The following is a 16,720-nucleotide window of genomic DNA, read 5'->3' as shown; positions in this document are numbered from 1 at the left end:
TCCTTAGTATGAATTAATTGCAACAGAATAATGCCAAATGTGATTTTGAGGTTTCTCTCTCTTGCCTTGTAGTCCCTTATATTTCTTTTATTCCTCTCATTTTTATTCCATATTATCTTTTAGCTTCTATTTCTACTTCTATTACTTTAATCTCTTGATTATTTCTTACCCTGTTTCCTTCTTATTCTCCCTCTCAAACAGTCTTTATGTTGTGGCATGACTAATTTAAGTAAAAGTATGTTGATCTCTTTGATTTTCTGGGGCTAAGATTGCAATATGTCATCTTATTCTAACTAGGGATGCTAGTCTGATCAAGGTTCTTTTCCAGCATTGGTCATTAAAAGAGATTAAGATCTTACAAGTAAATGTTTGAGAAAGATGTTATCTGAAAGTTTTGGAATCTTTGGGTATATAAACTTTATATTATGAGAAATTTTGATGAGAATATTTAATTTTTATTAAATAATGTGATGATCCCAGATATGTACTCTTTTCTTTACATTATTGATCTTCTAGATCATTTGGGAGAAATTGTTAGTTCACTAAATTGAATTTTGTTTTTAAGTATTGGCAACTGCCAATGGCTAAGGAAAATGTTTCAAAAACTTTCTATACCCCATTTAGTTTTTATTAGTAATGTTGTTTAATTTAAACAAAGTTCTTATGACTTTCTAGTAGATGATAGATGAGGTTCTTTGTAATATGCTAAAAGTGACTACTAACTTTATCAATGATGTCTTGATCCATTTAAAAGGGACATGGGAGGAGCACATTTGTGATATTTGTAAAGTATTGAATTAGTTGTAAACATTTGGCTTGAAGTTAAAGTAATTAAAGTGTATATTAGGTCCAAGGATATAACTTATCTTGGATACCACATTTTTTTACCAAAGTTTGCAAATTCTTGTGGCTATTATGAATTTTTTTACTTTAAAGTGTGTGACCAATGTATAATGCTTCCTTAGCAAAGTGTAATATCTTAGTCATTTTATTGATTATATTTCTAATAGCATTTCACTATTGCGAGCATTGTTGAAGTTATTAATATTATCTTTTACCTTGTCCAAAGTTTGTGGGTGAGTATTTGTGAATCTTAAAGAGGTGTTGATGGGTACTCTAGTTTTACTACACTTGACCTTTCATTTTATGTATGAATACTTTTAATATTAATTTCAAAAGTATGTTGATGCAAGAGAGCATGAGTGTGTGAAGTCAGCATCATCTCATCTTATATATCAACCATATGTTGCAACCAACATAAGTAAACTACTTCACAATAGAGAAGGAGTGTCTAATAACTATTTGGGGTTTCAAAAAGCTTTATGTATACTTGCATATTTCTTGGATGTTATTATTACAATCACTTCATTATTAAAGCAAAAAAACTTGATTGATTATGCTACTTGATGAATTTTGAAACTTATAGTATATATAACTTCGATGTTATTTATTACTACAAGAGTTCTACAATTGATGCTAACACCCTTTCTTAAGCTTCTTTCCCTTCTTTGCTCTCTTCTTATATTCTTGATAAGTCTATTATTCCATGATTAATGTATTTGCTAAATGAGAATTTTGTACTATTGTGATGGCAATCTTCAGCCAAAAATGCCATATTCAAAGTCAAGACATATATATGTACAAGGTATATATAGATAAAATTATCCCCCCTATACTTCTACCAATCACTTTACTATTCTACCACCATCTTTTTTTTATAACCCCAAAAACACTTTTTTCTTTCTATATCTTTCCACTTTACTTATTCTTATCTTCCACCATCTTTATAAAATGATTTCTTATATAACTCTTATATTTAAGCATACCCTCCAACCTTGCAAAGATTTTTGCCTCCATTTAAAACTATTTTCTTATGTAATATATCCTAGTCATCTAAATCTAACCTTTCTTACATCAATATTTTATGATATCAATAACAAAATATAAAATATGTTTTAAAGACTATATAAGGAGGAGCCCTTCATGACATAAAGCATTAAAGCATAAAGTATAGAGTGATTTTCATTTAAGTTTTCTCTTTTAGTTTTGTAATATTCTTTCTTTGAGTCTTCTTTGAAAAATATAAAACTAGGAGTTAGTGGAAATCCCTCTCCTCTCTCTTTCTCTTAAGGCACAAAGCATATAGAAATGGTGCATTACTAACCACCAACTTTGGATACAACAACTTTATAACAGCATAAACAAAAGCTGAAAAAACAATGGGATTTTTGTCAACCCCCTTCACCAAAAGATCACTTTCGATTATGTCACCACTTCATAAAATCCCTCTAAAGAAGAACATGACAAGGATTTCCACATATAAATAATACCCGATAATCGTGCAACAAGCACCAATAGTTTCTAGAGAACACCTAAAGGAGTACCAAATATGAATTATAAAAGAGATCATTTGAAGGCTTATATTGGAGAAATAAAATCTAAAACTCTTTTTCCTCCCTCATCACCATCAACAATTACTGTATTTAATGTTTAGTGTTTCATAAGGTGTGAAACTAGAATTACTTTCTTTTAATGAGGTTTATGAAGCTTAAAAGGTTAAGTCATAGATTCAAAGACTTTGTGCTGGATTTGAGAATTCTACATCATTTGCTAATGACTTATCATTTGAGAATTTATATTCTCATTATTTTGTGATAACATTTATAACTTTGTGAGGACTAAATCTTAATGACCATTTGTGGTTAGTAGCGCTTTTGATTTTTATTCCACATATTCTCCATGCTTATTATAACTTTTACATAGTGGGCATATGGAATATCATTGTATGACTAAGAAGCTACACAAGTATTTTTATTAGCCAAATATATAATATAATATTATCTAGTATATATATATATATATATATATATATATATATATATATATATATATAATTGCATTTGGTGCAAAACTTATAATACTCCTCTCATATTACAAAATGATAATTAGAGTCAATTACAGTTTCCTATCTATTTGAGTTGGTGGCATTTGATCTAATGGGATCATTATCATAGTCAACTGGCAATGACTACATCATTATTCCTTCTGACTATTTGATATATTAGGTTGAATTTCATGCTCTTACTAATGCATGTATAATAATTATTAAGTATTTCCTCTTCAATTGAGTGGTGTTTCAACATTCTTGTCTATAATGGATTCTTTTAGATAATGGTCTTGCATTTATGTCTGGGATATTTCACATCTTGATGTCTTAATTGGGGATACATCACATTTTCATAAGTGTTTATCATCCATAAATAGATAATTTGGTGGAATGGTTTGTTCAAACCTTAAAAAAGATAATTGTAAAATATATGAACCAACTAATAACCTCAAAGTCCCAACCAGTCAATAAGGCATTTGACTAATCTCAAACTTGTAGCATTCGAATTAAGATGGTTATTTGTCATTTCTTGTGTATATATATATCATAAGGGTATAAAGTTCCATTGATATTTCACAATATAAACTCTTATATAATTATGATTTGATATTGCCAAAATAGAGTTTAATTTACCTCTGGGATTGCTATGAGATACTAATGTTAGGTCTTAGGATCAATATTTGATGAGCATTTGCCCACTTATTTAAATAAAGTTTGTTGAACACTTGGGCCATGTATAAATGGGATAACAATAGGGCTACAATTTTTATCATTGTCCACCTATAAAGTATAAAATAGATGATTTAGTGTTGATTCATTTTCTCAATGTTATAGTATGTGGTTTGTCTAACGGGCTTCTTTCTCAGTAAAAAGGACCATATCAAATATTGTGGTAAGTTGGATTGCAAATTATGAGATTCACTACAACATTAATAAACCAATCCTTAAAAAATTGTGTATATATAGCAATTAAAATGCTTTATACAAAAGGATTTTTAAAAAATTACATTGTCTATAGATCCACCAATGCCTCCTCCTAATGTTTCTTTAGATTTTAACCTACTAAATAATTCTAATTACCTTTTACCCTTCTAAAAGGAGGGGATGATATGAGGTTGGTTGCTCATTATAAAGTGATCGAATCAATAATACATATCATCTCTAAAATTCCCATTAAAGAAATTTGGCCAGACAAGCCAAAGAAAAAAAATTACACCATGTATTGTGAACCCCACCATTAACTAAGTCTGATTGGTGTTATTATTGTGTAACATCAAACAACTACAATTACTAGTTCAAAGTTTAAAGAGGATGAAAATTGAACAAAGAGAAAAGGAAAAACAAAAAACCCTAATATAAGAAAGTGGTTTGAATTTAAACCAATTTGAAAATTATCAAAATCCCACTATACAGCATCAAAACCATATAACTAAACTTCATGGTCTAAATTGTACAGAAATGATAGTCCAATGGACAGCCAAGATTTAGGATGGTAGTTCTTGCATGATACTCATCTGGAAGAAGGAGGTAGGGCAAGCACATTCCTGGGCAAGCCAGGCATTAGCCTGGCGAGTGCATTTGGGAGGGAATGAGCGAGCCCATGCCCAATTAACAAGCTGTGGTGAGACCATTAACAAACACATGGGATAACATTATTCGAGGATGACAGGGTTCTCTAGAACCTGGCAGCTGGCAACCAGGTTTTGGAGAACCTGGCAGTTGTCAGCCACGTTCTTGCAGAGAACCTAACTTGATTTGACACCTGCCGACTGCTGCCAACAGCTGGATCAAACAGCCCATTAAGAAAATATTAGAAAAGAATTCAGAGCTAAACTGGGCTAGAGTTGTTTTGCATGATCGATAAGTTCCTTCCACTTCTGTGATAGACATTATCCAGCTGCACCACCAACACAAGAAGTCTATGAACTGAACTTGAAAGCCAAACAAAAAGAGTTATAGATTTTAGGGCAATACTTTAAATTAATTGTACTTCAGTAGAAATAGGGTTTTGTCTCAATGTCAAGTGTTTCCGTTTGCGTTCGCTTCCGGCCGTGCAATTCCCGGGAGATCGCGAGCACTGGAGCGAAATCCAGCATTCACATCCTGGACGATCGATCCTTCGATTTCAAGGTGAGCGCCAGCTGCATTGGACGATTTACAATCGCGATTTCATTCAGGACGACAAAGAGGGAGCGATCGGGTTTTCTTTCGACAGGGTCTTCAACGAGGGATCGCCTCAAGGCGATGTCTTTGACTTCGTCGCGCTTCCAATTGTGCAGGGTAAGGTTTGATCGATTGCCTTCGCTTTGTGAGATTTAATTCGTTGCTAATTGGATTTTTAAACGCAGATGCTATGAATGCCATCAACGGGACGGTTCTTGCGTATGGACAGGTACTCTCACGAATCATTCATACGATGAGAGGTACCCATGTCACTGTTTTCTTCTCTCGTTTTTCGTTTCTAGACTGGTGCTGGAAAGACTTTCAGTATGGAGGTAACATTTCGGCTGTTCTTGCGGGTCATTTCGTGGAGAGATGTCGCAGGGCACTGATGATCCTGGCCAAGAGGGAATTCTACCGAGGGTGGCACGATGGATTTTCCAGTACATTGAGACTGCTGACCCGGTGTACGAGTTTATCATCAAGCTGTCCATGGTAAGGTGTTCGTATATCGTTTTGTATTTCTTATATTCGCTTGTGAATAGGTGGAGATCTACCTGGAGAGAATAAGGTCGAGGCTGCGATGGTTTTGAAGTTGCTCGAGACTTTAATACTTCGTCATTGTCATGCAGAGATCTTTTGGACTCGACCAAGGACAACCTTCAAGTAAAGGAAGATAAAACACGCGGAATATTTGTCGCTGGTGCTTCAGAGGTGAGGAAATCGCCCGTCTTAGATTAACTCGAGTGCTGATTGCTTAGTGACAGGTTTATCTTCAGTCGGAGGAAGAGATGCTCAAGACTGTGAAGGTATCTACAATTGATTGATTGCTGCTTTGGCCATGCTAACTTAAGCTTATGCACAGGCAGGAATCTTGAACAGAGCTGTGGGAGCGACGAGTATCCTGAGGCTTATCAAGACTTGCCGCGTGTGTCTCCTAACATTTCAGATATGAACGCCAATAGCAGCAGAAGCCACTGTGTGTTCTTGATAACCATTCAGCAAACGAACTCGGAGGACAGGAGGTCGAAGAAACGCTCCCTTCTTTTCGTGAGGGATAAGATCTTATTTATCATCGTCTCTTTGCAGCGTGAAAACCGGAAAGCTGTTCCTGGTAGACCTTGCTGGATCTGAGAAAGTGGAGAAAACATGCACCGAAGGAAAGCTCCTAACGGAGGCTAAGACAATCAACAAATCGTTGTCAGCTCTTGGAAATGTGATAAATGCTTTGACCTGTGGTAAGTAATCTTCGTGGCTGGCAAAAGAATGCAATCGTTTTTCGCAGAGAAAGCGTGCCATGTACCTTACCGTGACTCAAAGCTGACGAGGATTTTGCAAGAGTCCTTGGTAACTCTCGAGCGTTAACAGTAAATTCATATGTTCTTTTGATCTTATGCTGCGCAGGGTGGAAACTCACGGACGACTCTGCTTTGTTGCTGCTCTTCGGGCTCATATAATGCAGCCGAAACGCTCTCTACGCTACGCTTTGGACTAAGGTAAAAGCTTTCCAATTTTTAAGCAAGTGGCCGGCCTTTATGAATGCGAAGACAGGGCCAAGGAAATAAAAAACAAGCCCAGGGTCAACACTGAGAGATCAAGACATGATCTAGAGCAGGCACTCCTCAAAGCGGAGGGAGAATGCGAACGCTTGAGGTCTCAAGTGATAATGCTCAACGCTCGAATTCACTCGTTAACTGGAGAAGGTATAGAGCAATCTACGTGCTTAACGATCATTTAGACGGCTTTTTTTGCAGACAATCCAGCAGCCAAACTCGCGGTTGGGCGAGAAGCCAACAGTGGCATGCTTGAAAAGGTACTCTTTCTTTCTTGTGTTGTTTTTACTCACTGTCAGCGATAATCGTGTTTTTCCATCGTAGCTGAAGGTGGCTCTCTCCAAGAAGACCCCAAATCTGGACGACGTAGTGGAGATCGTCAGGCAGCTGTTTGAAGAGGAGGGCCTTCTTGGCGACTTCTCTGAAGTGCCGGACGCCGATCTCACGGCCGTTTTAAACGAGGAGATGAGAAGAACCTTGACTGTTATGCAAAACACGGTGGACGAGATCGCAGAAATATTGGAGAAGGTAAAGAAAAGCCAAGCTACGATACTCTTCTTTATGTCTTTCCTGGCCTTGCTTTTGCAGCTGCCCGGCAAGAGCGAAGTCCCCGAGTGCCGATGCGGTGGGAGGAAAGCTCCAGGTAGAGTTTTGCGATGGCTTTGCTCGAGAAACTTAAGTTTGTTTCCAATCCAATCCAGACACGCTAAAAGCCGCTTGCGTCCGGAGAGCTCAGATCATCCGGCCTGTCCGAGGCGGGACACATGGAGCCCGTGAGTCGACATGGAACCAAAACAACAAACTCGCAACGGAAAGCTTGATGGATTCAGCTGGCAACGTTTTGCAGCGCCTGATGATTGGCTGGTGGAAATGGCCAACGATGCCATTGCTGCGAGCGCGAGACAAAAGCACCACACTGTTTTGATTAAGAGCTCGTGATTGATCGAGAGGATAAGTTGGAAAATGATTTCACTTTTCTTCTGTTTAGAGATCCTCACAAATGCTAGCCACCTAAAGGAAAATTGCAATTTTGCTCTGCACTCTGCCATTTATGTCTGGCCTCACTTCAGTATTGCATTTGTTTAGCTTTATTATGTCGGGGCCAAATGGATGTTGTTATTGAATTGTGTGTTGAAATGGTATGAATTTTTTGTTTATATTGTGGTGGTTGAAGTATTTTATGATAGGAAATCTTTTATTTTCCAAGCTTTAAGCATATATTCTTCTAACTTCCCTATTTTTGTATTGTTAATTGTTATAAATTTCTTTTTTAATGCTTCTTTATCTATTTTTTCTTTTTTCACAATTGTTTTTCCTCAATTTTTCTCATTTTCTCCTTTTTGTCCCAACACTTCAAACTTTTTTTTTTTTGGAGGAGGGGGTAAAGAGGACAAACAAGAGTCCGGCCTTGACAATGGAGTAAGGATAAGGCATATAGTAATGAAGTGAGGATGAACAACATGGATTATAGAGTGAGGATGAGCATAGCAAGTCTGAACAGAACCCTATTTTAGATGCATGCACTTCCAACTCAAATGTACATGGCTGCTATGTCTAAGAGATGTCATTGTTGTGGTCCGAATAAAACGTGGGCTGCTACAGCTTACCTTAACTTATTCATTTACTTTGGACAGCTTATTACGTACAGATTCGAAATCTTGGACCAGAGCCATGCATGTGAAGGAATAGTGTTCCTGGTGGTGGTGTTCACCTTGTAAATTATGCTTTGCCTCTGTGGTCCATCTAAAATGGTGACAAGTATCTCTGACGAGGCCAACTGAGGCAGCCGAGATCACATGGGCGGACCACAGGTCTGAAAACACGCAGCAGTGCCTGCTGAAAACAATCAGTCGCCCTTGATATTCATGCTTTACAGTCCTATAAATGTGTGCTAGCATTGCTGTGACTTGCATAAGTCATTAGAACCATGCTTCTTCGTGCTCTAGCGCTCTTTGCATTGTGTTTGCTGGTATCGGCAACACCATCATCACCCCCTCCTCCTGGTTCATGTTCATCTGACGCTGACTGCCCGGAGGCATACCCCTGCTGTAGTCCATGGGGAAACTGTGGCAACGAAGCCCCATGGTGTTCATCGCCGCCTCCACCGCCTCCACCTTGCAAGTCTCCTTTATATGGTACTACTAGTGGTGGTACTCCCTTCAGTGGAAGTCTTACGAGTATGCCACTGGAGGGGCTACGCATAATCAGCGGTTGTGTGGTTGATGCCATTCAGTGGAAGTCTTCAGGCTCTTCCTGGACTCAAATGTATGGAACTAACTCCTGTTCAGGATGTTTACCAAGCCCGCCTCCGCAAGCTGGTCTGAGAGGCACACTCTACGAGGTCTTTTAAAGTTAACGTTTTTCTTACTTTATCAATTTCTTTCTGCAGATCTCTTTGAGCTCGGATGAGTACATTTACAAGGTATCGGGTACAACTGGAACAGACAGAACATGCGGTACTGGTTGGGCGGGAGAAGGTGTTCTCTCGCTGACTGTGCATGTCAAGAACACGAGAACCAGTGCAACCAAACCATATGGTCCATTTGGTAATTCGAAGAGTGGCACTTTCTTCGAAACAGCACCAGGCAACGTAGTCTCGTTCTTTGGATATGCAAGCCCCAGCTCATATATGAAAGGCATCGGTGTTATCTATTCGACGTGCCCATCCAGTTCTGTTCAAACCACCCCCATGGGGGCGTTTAGCATCATTTAAGGAGTTGCCAAACTATGGTGCTATGCCAAACTATGTAATACGGATTTGGTGCTATGCTAAACTATGTAATAAAGATTTTGGTGCTATACAAACTATGTATTATCTGAGCAGCTCGCAGGGCTCCAGAGAATACAAGTCTGACTGCTAGCAAAAATGATCTATCTATCTATATGCTATTTTGAGTGCCCATCCTGAAGCATGAGACGCATTTTTTACGCCGCTGTCATCTTCCATCGCCTCCAATGGCGTCTTCACTTCCGTGGTTGGGCGGGATCTTGTTCTAATGGTTCTTTGCTTCGTTTCGTTTATTCGTGCAATGTCTGAGAGATCGCGAGCGCTGGAGCGAAATCCAACCGCATTCGCATCCCGGACGATCGATCCTTCGATTTCAAGGTAAGCGCCAGCTGCATTGGACGATTTACAATCGCGCTTTCACTCAGGAGAGATCGGGTTTTCTTTAGACAGATCTCAAGCGGATGTTTTCGACTTCGTCGCGCTTCCTATTGTGCAGGGTAAGTTTTGATCGATGTCTGAGATTTACTCATGGAATTGTAAACACAGATGCTATGAATGCCATCAACGGTACGGTTCTTGCGTATGGACAGGTCCTCTCACGAATCATTCATGCGATGAGAGCTATCCATGTATCACAATGCTTTGTTTTCTTTTTTAGACTGGTGCTGCAATGACTTTCAGTATGGAGGTAGGGTTTTCGCCTTTGTTCTTATGGGTCATTTCGTGGAGAGAACTGATGACCCTGGCCAAGAGGGAATTCTACTGAGGGTGGCACGATGGATTTTCCAGTACATTCCAAAATGTATTAAGGTCTCGAGCAACTTCTATTCTCTCCACCTATTCACAAGCGATATAATAAATATTAAAACCTTACCCTGGACAGCTTGATGACAAACTCGTACACCGGGTCAGCAGTCTCTCTCGACCAAGGACAATCTTCAAGTAAAGGAAGATAAAACACGCGGAATATTTGTCGCTGGTGCTTCAGAGGTGACGAGAGCCCCCGTCTTAGATTAACTCGAGGGCTGATGGCTTAGTGACATCAATTGATTGATTGCTGCTTTGGCCATTCTAACTTAAAGCTTATACATAGGCAGGAATCTTGAATAGAACTGTGGGAGCGAGGCTTAACAAGACTTGCTGCGTGTGTCTCCTAACATTTCAGATATGAACGCCAATAGCAGCAGAAGCCACTGTGTGCTCTTGATAACCATTCAGCAAACGAACTCCAAGGACAGGAGGTAAAAGGAACGTTCCCTTCTTTACGTCTCTTATTTATCATCGTCTCTTGCAGCGTGAAAACCGGAAAGCTGTTCCTGGTAGACCTTGCTGGATCCGAGAAAGTGGAGAAAACATGTGCCAAAGGAAAGGAAAGCTCCTAACAGAGGCTAAGACGCTTTCAGCTCTTGGAAATGTGATAAATGCTTACCTGTGAGCTGCAATCGTTTTCTGTTTTAAGCGGTAATGCATATTATAACAGCATATTCTTTAGTCAACTGTCTTGACTCGTTGACTTGGCTCCCTTTTTGCAACCCCCTGACTCAAAGCTGACGAGGATTTTGCAAGAGTCCTTGGTAACTCTCGAGCGTTAACAGTAATTTCATGTCCTTTTGATCTTATGCCGCACAGGGTGGAAACTCAAGGACAAAATCTGCTTTATTGCTGCTCTTCGGGCTCATACAATGCAGCCGGAACGCTCTCTACGCTACGCTTTGGACACAAACCTTTTCCCATGGCTTTACATCTCGAGAAGTAGATTTAGTCGGTAGAAAACTTTCCCTTTATGAATGCGAAGACAGGGCCAAGGAAATAAAAAACAAACCCAGGGTCAACACTGAGAGATCAAGATATGATCCAGAGCAGTCACTGCTCAAAGCGGAGGGAGAATGCGAACGTTTGCATTCTCAAGTCTGCTCAACGCTCGAATTCACTTGTTAGATTGAAAAATCTACGCGCTTAACGATCATCTAGACGCAGACAATCCAGCAGCCAAACTCGCGGTTGGGCGAGAAGAGTGGCATGCTTCTTTTCTTGTTTTACTCACTGTCACCGGTAATCGTTTATTCATTGTAAGCTGAAGGTGCTCTCTCCAAGATCTGGACGACGTAGTGGAGATCGTCAGGCAGCTGTTTGAAGAGGAGGGCTTCTCTGAAGTCGGCTCACGGCATGAGAAGAACCTTGACTGTCATGCAAAACATGGTGGCAGAAATATTGGACAAGGTAAACAAAAGCCAAGCTACTAAACTCTCTCACTTTTGCAGCTGCCCGGCGAGAGCGAAGTCCCCGAGTGCCTATGCGGTGGGAGGAAAGCTCCAGGTAAATTTTACGATGGCTTTGCTCGAGAAACTTATCCAATCCAGACACGCTAAAAGCCGCTTGCGTCCGGAGAGCTCAGATAATCCGGCCCGTCTGAGGCGGGACACATGGAGCCCCTGAGTCGACATGGAACCAAAACAACAAACTCGCAACGGAAAGCTCGATGGATTCAGCTGGCACCATTTTGCAGCGCCTGATGATTGGCCTGTGGAAATGGCCAACGACGGCGTTGCTGCGAGCGCGCGAGACAAAAGCACAGCTCTCTTTTAATTGAGAGCCGGACTGGACTGGGCTGGACCACTTCCTCCTTCTTCACGTGAAACAAAACGCTTCGCGATCGATCGAGAGATAAGCTGGAAAAGAATTTCACTTGTTTTTTTTCCGTCTGATTTCACAAATGCTTGCTTCCTTTAAACTACAGATCCTCACAAATGCTAGAAGAACCAGCTTCGTCACTAACCTCTCGGAACGAACAAACCACCTAAAGGAAAACCGCTGCTTTTGCCTTGCTCCTGTTTTAGATACACGCATTTCCAACTCGAATGTACATGGCCGCCGCGTCTGATGAGGTACATGAGAGCTGCTACTGCTGCTGCTGCTGGATGATCTGCTGCTTACCTTATTCGTTTTCCTGTGTTTTTAGTGGTGATCGATCTCGCTCTCCTTCCTCAGGCCCGGAAGATCAAGGGAAGATCTTTGCGATGGCTTGAGGAGCGAGCGAGACCCCCACTTTACAACCCGATTCCTGTGGAGTTAAATGGAAGTCAGGGAAAGCTCCGGCACCTCTGAAGCTTTTGTGAGCTCGCGTTTGCGTGCTGCTGCTGATCTTGTTGCGTTACTGGCAGGAAAACCTCGGTTATCTGCGTCAGAAACACGGTGTAACAAAGCTGTAAAACTCTCTCCAGCAATGCAAGTTACCTGTTTTCTTCTCCTCTCTGCTTCCTCGGCCTAAAAAATCAAAAGAAAAGCATCATCGTCTTTAGTGTCTGGATCGATCACGAGTGATCCAATCTTACCTGCCATCTCTTCAATCTGGTATTTTCTTCCTTGAGCTGCGTAAGCTCGGCTTCTAGCTCCACTGTGTAAGCCTGCAAGTAAAACAAAGAAAAAAGGGTAGGAAAAAAGCCTCCTTGGTCAAAAGTGCGACTTACTTGCTTCCTCGCTCGTGACCGCGCCGCCGACTCCCTGTTCTTGATCATCCTCCTCTGCCGCCTCTCCACAGTCTTCTCCACGACGAGATCCAAGCTCCTCTTCTTGCCGGGAGCCTCCGGAGTCGCCATCCCGGGGGAGAGAGCCAGGCTGCTAGGCACGGCATCGTATGGAGCATCGAAAAACGCGCCGGGATGCCCCGCAGGGACGATCAAGTTCGGCCTTTTCGAGAGATCGGCAGCTTGGTGCATGAGCTGCTGCTGCTTCACCTGATAGTTGTACCAATCTGGATTTTGAGCCATGGAATCGATGCTGTTGGGTATGGTTCCTTGGGGGCCGATTGCCTGGACGACACCCCCGGAAGTAGCATCCGTGTCCTCCTTCACCACCCCGGCCCGGATGAGAAAGTCCTCCAAAGTCATCTCTCCATAAGAGAGATCTTGCTGCTGCTGCTGCTGCTTCTGGACCTGGATCTCCTTCCACACCTCGTCCACTGTTTTCTGGCTGAGAGTTCGAGGGATACTTACGCTGGATTGCCGCTGGAGAGAGGAGGGAGCGGGCGGGTTGTCGGTGGCGGTGGAGGTGGCGGTGCTGGTGTTGGTGTTGGCGGCGCCGCCCTGGTTCTCCTCGGCCGTCCATACGTTCTTCATGAACTCGTCCATGTTCATGCTGCCGATTTTTCCCTGGTCCAGCATTGAATTTTGGAGCTCCTCCAGTGTGAGCGAGTAAATTGATCCCTGGCGGCCCAGGCCGGAGCGCTGCGGGCCGACGCCTCCATTTGGAGGAGGATGGAGCATCGTCTTGGAAGAAGCCATGTCTTCTTCTTCCTCCTCTTTCTTCTTTGCTACTGAGAAAGATTGGAGCTCCTGAGTTCTGTCTAGCTCTCTCACTCACTCACCGATGAGACTGCCTTGATCGGCACTGAAGAAAGAAAAAAAACGCTGCATGATTTTTTTAAACTGGGAAGAAGACCAGGGACGAGAAGAAAAAAAGGGGAAGAAAGAGAAGAAAGGAGGGAGGATCTCAGATCACACGAGATGAGCTCCGGGGCATCGATCACAGGCAGCGCAGAGCTCCGGAGCATGCATCAGGAGCGCACAAGAGCCGGGAGGAAACCCTAGAAGGCGAGAGAAACAAGAGAGACAAGACACGCGCATACCTCACGCATTCCGGACGGGATCGGTGAGCGGCATCGGCATCGGGCGCACCGCCCAGCGCTGGAGCTCCTGCCCTGCCTCGCTCGCGAAATTAGGGTTACCGAGGAAGAAGAAGAGTACTTCAAAGGAAAACAAGTAAATCTAGCTTAAAAGGAAAAAAAGTGTAAGCGTTCTCGTGGCTTAGCCAAACTGCTAAAAGGTAACGTCATTAAACTGAATAATTTGCTAATAGCAAATTTAAAAAAAACAAAAAAAACACAGAACATTCATTCATTCGTGTTTACAAAGTCTATGTGAATCTTATCAATACTGTTAAGTACAACAATAGAATTTGCACACAAATAGAAGTTATGGTAATAATAGTGAACGTGTAAATTTTACCAGTTTTTCTAGCTTGGATTCTTTCTGAAATAGGAAAGTAACTAGCTAAATTCAAATGAGTTATAGATAAAGAAAGACTTCTCCTCCACAAAGAAAACAGCTCCATTCAAACAAATTGCATTGCAAACTCCACCAACACCTTTTGAATAGAGTGCAGAACAACACACCTGTCTGACCATCGGAGGCAACAGATACACCATGATTCCTAGCTGCTTATCCCATGGCCAAGTCTGCTTCAATCCAAACCTTAACCCTTTCAAATCCAAAGTGATCAGACCTGGATCATTCAAGTGATGTAGTGATGTGAGTAAAGCAAATGCAAAGTGGTATCTGGAGTGTATACGTGTACTTGTTGTGAACCATGTGTACACACTTCTCACCTCAATTTTTTTTTCTTCACAAGAACCAGACTGTATTCCTTGAAATGCCCATGCAAGAGATGTAACCAGCCCTGGAAATCTTGCAACCTCCATTGTGGGCACACTTTCATCTCTATCCAATTGAAAGTGCCCATTCACGCCGGGATGCTTGCCTGAGCCTGCTGGACGGCAAATCCTAGGGAATTGATCAATTCCCATCACTGTTTGCACACTGCTCTCATCCCACACACACACAGCTGCAGTGGCACTTAATTCATGTGTAAGGAATATACTTAGAATGTTCAAGTATATTGGATATTCTTTAATCTAATGGCTATGATTAAACTTTGTTTAATTATTTTGTAATCAGTGTTTAATTAATTTTCCTTCCTTATCACTATTTCTATGGCCAAAAAGGTATGAAGTTCTTTATTTTATCTCATGACTAGAACTTCAAGAGTAACAAGTAAAAAATTTATCAAACTATATATATTTCTAATAGGAATTTTGCCATCCTTTAGATCTCACTAGGAAGAATTACAACTCCCACTTTCTATATATATAATTATATATTATCCTCTAAGTTAAAAATATGTCTGAGCTATGTAAACCTAAAAGCTAAGTCATTAAACTTCTGAAAATAATATTATTGAGCTCTCCACACTCATGGTTTCTTTCTCAGTCTAGAGGGCATAAAAATTGTTCTAGCTTTTTGAACACTAAAGACTTCATAAAAATTTCATTAGAACAGTCTCAATGGAGTAAGGAGTTCTTACCTGAAGAGGGTAAGAGGCCATAGTGGCAACACCATTACCCACCATTTATCATGATGTGCAATGGCTAAGATATTAACATTAATATTTAACACTTAGCATTCATAGAACTAAAGACAAACCAGTCATAAAAATGAAATTGCATAAAAACTATAAAAAATAAAGGAAACCTGGTATAACAAATTCTTCAGTAATATAGTTGCCTTCTATGGTTAATTCTCTTAGAATGCATCATTTTTATTGACTCTTTGCTCTTGAAAAACTTAATATTCCCAAGTTTCTCTTCAGAATAAAGCATTCAAACATTCTTAAGCAAGTAATTATCATTAGCAAGCACAAACTCTAAAATATAATCATGCACTTTTCAACATAATAAAAATAAACAATGTATTTTTACCATGGTTGTGAACTTCAAGACATTTCTTGCCATTGAACAACAAAGTAGTTTTTCATGTAAACTGCAAGTACTTCTAGGAGATGTCCACAACACAGGTTGAGCTTGGTGTTATACTCTCTAGACAGGTCCTTGGAAAACTAGAACCATCCAGTCTGGTCAAGTTTCATTGCATATAGTCAATGAGTGTTTTCTAAAGCACCACCTAAGCACTATCATTCTTGAGGAATGAAAACTTCATAACAAGCTGTAGATGTGAGCAATCTAGTAGAATTATTTTGCAAGCCCAACAATTCAGTTTCCAGCACAAAAACCCTTAGTGTTCAAAAACACAGCACAATGATTTTAAGTGTTGTAAATTTTTTAAAACCTAAAATTTAATTCAAAACTTTTATATAAAAAAGAAAAGTATTTTAAGAATGAAAATAGATTGGATGTTGTATTTTTAATAAATTGTTCTATTTTCACAAAATAATCAAACTTAATTGATAATACCAAGTTGTCATTCAGACTTTGGTAAACTGTTAACCTATTGTGACAAGTGTGAAAATTCATTTGTGTTAACATTTTGATTTTGAGATGATACTAAATCTAATCTAGCATTGGAATATATACATTTTTACATTATCAAGAAAAGTCAATGTAGCTTCTTCATCAAAACTCAAAACACGCCATGCTAAATTTATTCTTTATAATTTGAATAAATGTAAAATGTTTGTCATTTTTTGGAAGTTCTAATATGCATTACATATTTGCTTTAATACATCAATTATAACATTTTGTCCTTTGTGAAAGATATTATCATTAGCTACAATCACACCATTAACATCCACTACAATATATATCATTTTAATCGAGTTTAA

General features: G+C 40.2%; 4 protein-coding genes across 5 annotated transcripts; 3 read left to right on the top strand and 1 right to left on the bottom strand.

Annotated features, from left to right (window-relative positions):
- The first annotated feature begins 4,894 nt into the window (after window positions 1–4,894).
- On the top strand, window positions 4,895–7,652 carry LOC9641288 (kinesin-like protein KIN-1). Its single transcript, XM_024675766.1, has 18 exons — window positions 4,895–5,017; window positions 5,065–5,167; window positions 5,236–5,279; window positions 5,353–5,382; window positions 5,432–5,542; window positions 5,593–5,618; window positions 5,680–5,761; window positions 5,815–5,856; window positions 5,913–5,946; window positions 5,997–6,072; window positions 6,137–6,285; window positions 6,333–6,394; window positions 6,452–6,543; window positions 6,599–6,750; window positions 6,802–6,860; window positions 6,925–7,128; window positions 7,189–7,243; window positions 7,302–7,652. Exons 1-18 carry the CDS (start codon window positions 4,904–4,906, stop codon window positions 7,523–7,525), a joined length of 1,659 nt encoding a protein of 552 aa, XP_024531534.1. The 5' UTR covers window positions 4,895–4,903; the 3' UTR covers window positions 7,526–7,652.
- An 838-nt stretch (window positions 7,653–8,490) lies between these two features.
- On the top strand, window positions 8,491–9,408 carry LOC9641287. Its single transcript, XM_002970849.2, has 2 exons — window positions 8,491–8,941; window positions 8,990–9,408. Exons 1-2 carry the CDS (start codon window positions 8,528–8,530, stop codon window positions 9,311–9,313), a joined length of 738 nt encoding a protein of 245 aa, XP_002970895.1. The 5' UTR covers window positions 8,491–8,527; the 3' UTR covers window positions 9,314–9,408.
- A 162-nt stretch (window positions 9,409–9,570) lies between these two features.
- On the top strand, window positions 9,571–10,216 carry LOC9633171. The gene is made up of 4 exons (XM_024675536.1): window positions 9,571–9,706; window positions 9,754–9,825; window positions 9,875–9,918; window positions 9,987–10,216. The coding sequence occupies exons 1-4, from the start codon at window positions 9,597–9,599 to the stop codon at window positions 10,214–10,216; spliced, it is 456 nt and encodes a 151-aa protein (XP_024531304.1). The 5' UTR covers window positions 9,571–9,596.
- A 1,777-nt stretch (window positions 10,217–11,993) lies between these two features.
- Window positions 11,994–14,055, bottom strand: LOC9641286 (ABSCISIC ACID-INSENSITIVE 5-like protein 5). Of its 2 annotated transcripts, XM_002970700.2 has the most exons (5): window positions 13,953–14,055; window positions 12,796–13,714; window positions 12,661–12,732; window positions 12,563–12,592; window positions 11,994–12,504 (listed from the first exon to the last, which is right to left on the bottom strand). In XM_002970700.2, exons 2-5 carry the CDS (start codon window positions 13,606–13,608, stop codon window positions 12,409–12,411), a joined length of 1,011 nt encoding a protein of 336 aa, XP_002970746.2. In that variant the 5' UTR covers window positions 13,609–13,714; window positions 13,953–14,055; the 3' UTR covers window positions 11,994–12,408. The 2 variants fall into 2 exon arrangements, with proteins under 2 accessions (XP_002970746.2, XP_024531536.1); XM_024675768.1 differs by having other exon boundaries at window positions 12,796–14,055.
- Between the last annotated feature and the right edge of the window lie 2,665 nt (window positions 14,056–16,720).

Source organism: Selaginella moellendorffii, unplaced genomic scaffold (assembly GCF_000143415.4).
Source record: "Selaginella moellendorffii unplaced genomic scaffold, v1.0 SELMOscaffold_15, whole genome shotgun sequence".
NCBI lineage: Eukaryota > Viridiplantae > Streptophyta > Lycopodiopsida > Selaginellales > Selaginellaceae > Selaginella > Selaginella moellendorffii.
This window is presented reverse-complemented; position numbering and strand designations above follow the sequence as displayed.

What these genes read in the sequence shown, in the direction of transcription:
- LOC9641288 (XM_024675766.1), top strand. Translation starts at nt 4,904, where the DNA reads ATGTCAAGTGTTTCCGTTTGCGTTCGCTTCCGGCCGTGCAATTCCCGG. An exon ending in TTGTCGCTGGTGCTTCAGAG is followed by an intron (nt 5,762 to 5,814) that starts GTGAGGAAATCG and finishes GCTTAGTGACAG; the next exon opens with GTTTATCTTCAGTCGGAGGA. An exon ending in TCACTCGTTAACTGGAGAAG is followed by an intron (nt 6,751 to 6,801) that starts GTATAGAGCAAT and finishes CTTTTTTTGCAG; the next exon opens with ACAATCCAGCAGCCAAACTC.
- LOC9641286 (XM_024675768.1), bottom strand. Translation starts at nt 13,608, where the DNA reads ATGGCTTCTTCCAAGACGATGCTCCATCCTCCTCCAAATGGAGGCGTC. An exon ending in GGTCACGAGCGAGGAAGCAA is followed by an intron (nt 12,733 to 12,795) that starts GTAAGTCGCACT and finishes TTTTACTTGCAG; the next exon opens with GCTTACACAGTGGAGCTAGA. An exon ending in CAGAGAGGAGAAGAAAACAG is followed by an intron (nt 12,505 to 12,562) that starts GTAACTTGCATT and finishes TTTCTGACGCAG; the next exon opens with ATAACCGAGGTTTTCCTGCC.
- LOC9633171 (XM_024675536.1), top strand. Translation starts at nt 9,597, where the DNA reads ATGGTTCTTTGCTTCGTTTCGTTTATTCGTGCAATGTCTGAGAGATCG. An exon ending in ATCGATCCTTCGATTTCAAG is followed by an intron (nt 9,707 to 9,753) that starts GTAAGCGCCAGC and finishes GCTTTCACTCAG; the next exon opens with GAGAGATCGGGTTTTCTTTA. An exon ending in CGGTTCTTGCGTATGGACAG is followed by an intron (nt 9,919 to 9,986) that starts GTCCTCTCACGA and finishes TTTCTTTTTTAG; the next exon opens with ACTGGTGCTGCAATGACTTT.
- LOC9641287 (XM_002970849.2), top strand. Translation starts at nt 8,528, where the DNA reads ATGCTTCTTCGTGCTCTAGCGCTCTTTGCATTGTGTTTGCTGGTATCG. An exon ending in TGAGAGGCACACTCTACGAG is followed by an intron (nt 8,942 to 8,989) that starts GTCTTTTAAAGT and finishes TTCTTTCTGCAG; the next exon opens with ATCTCTTTGAGCTCGGATGA.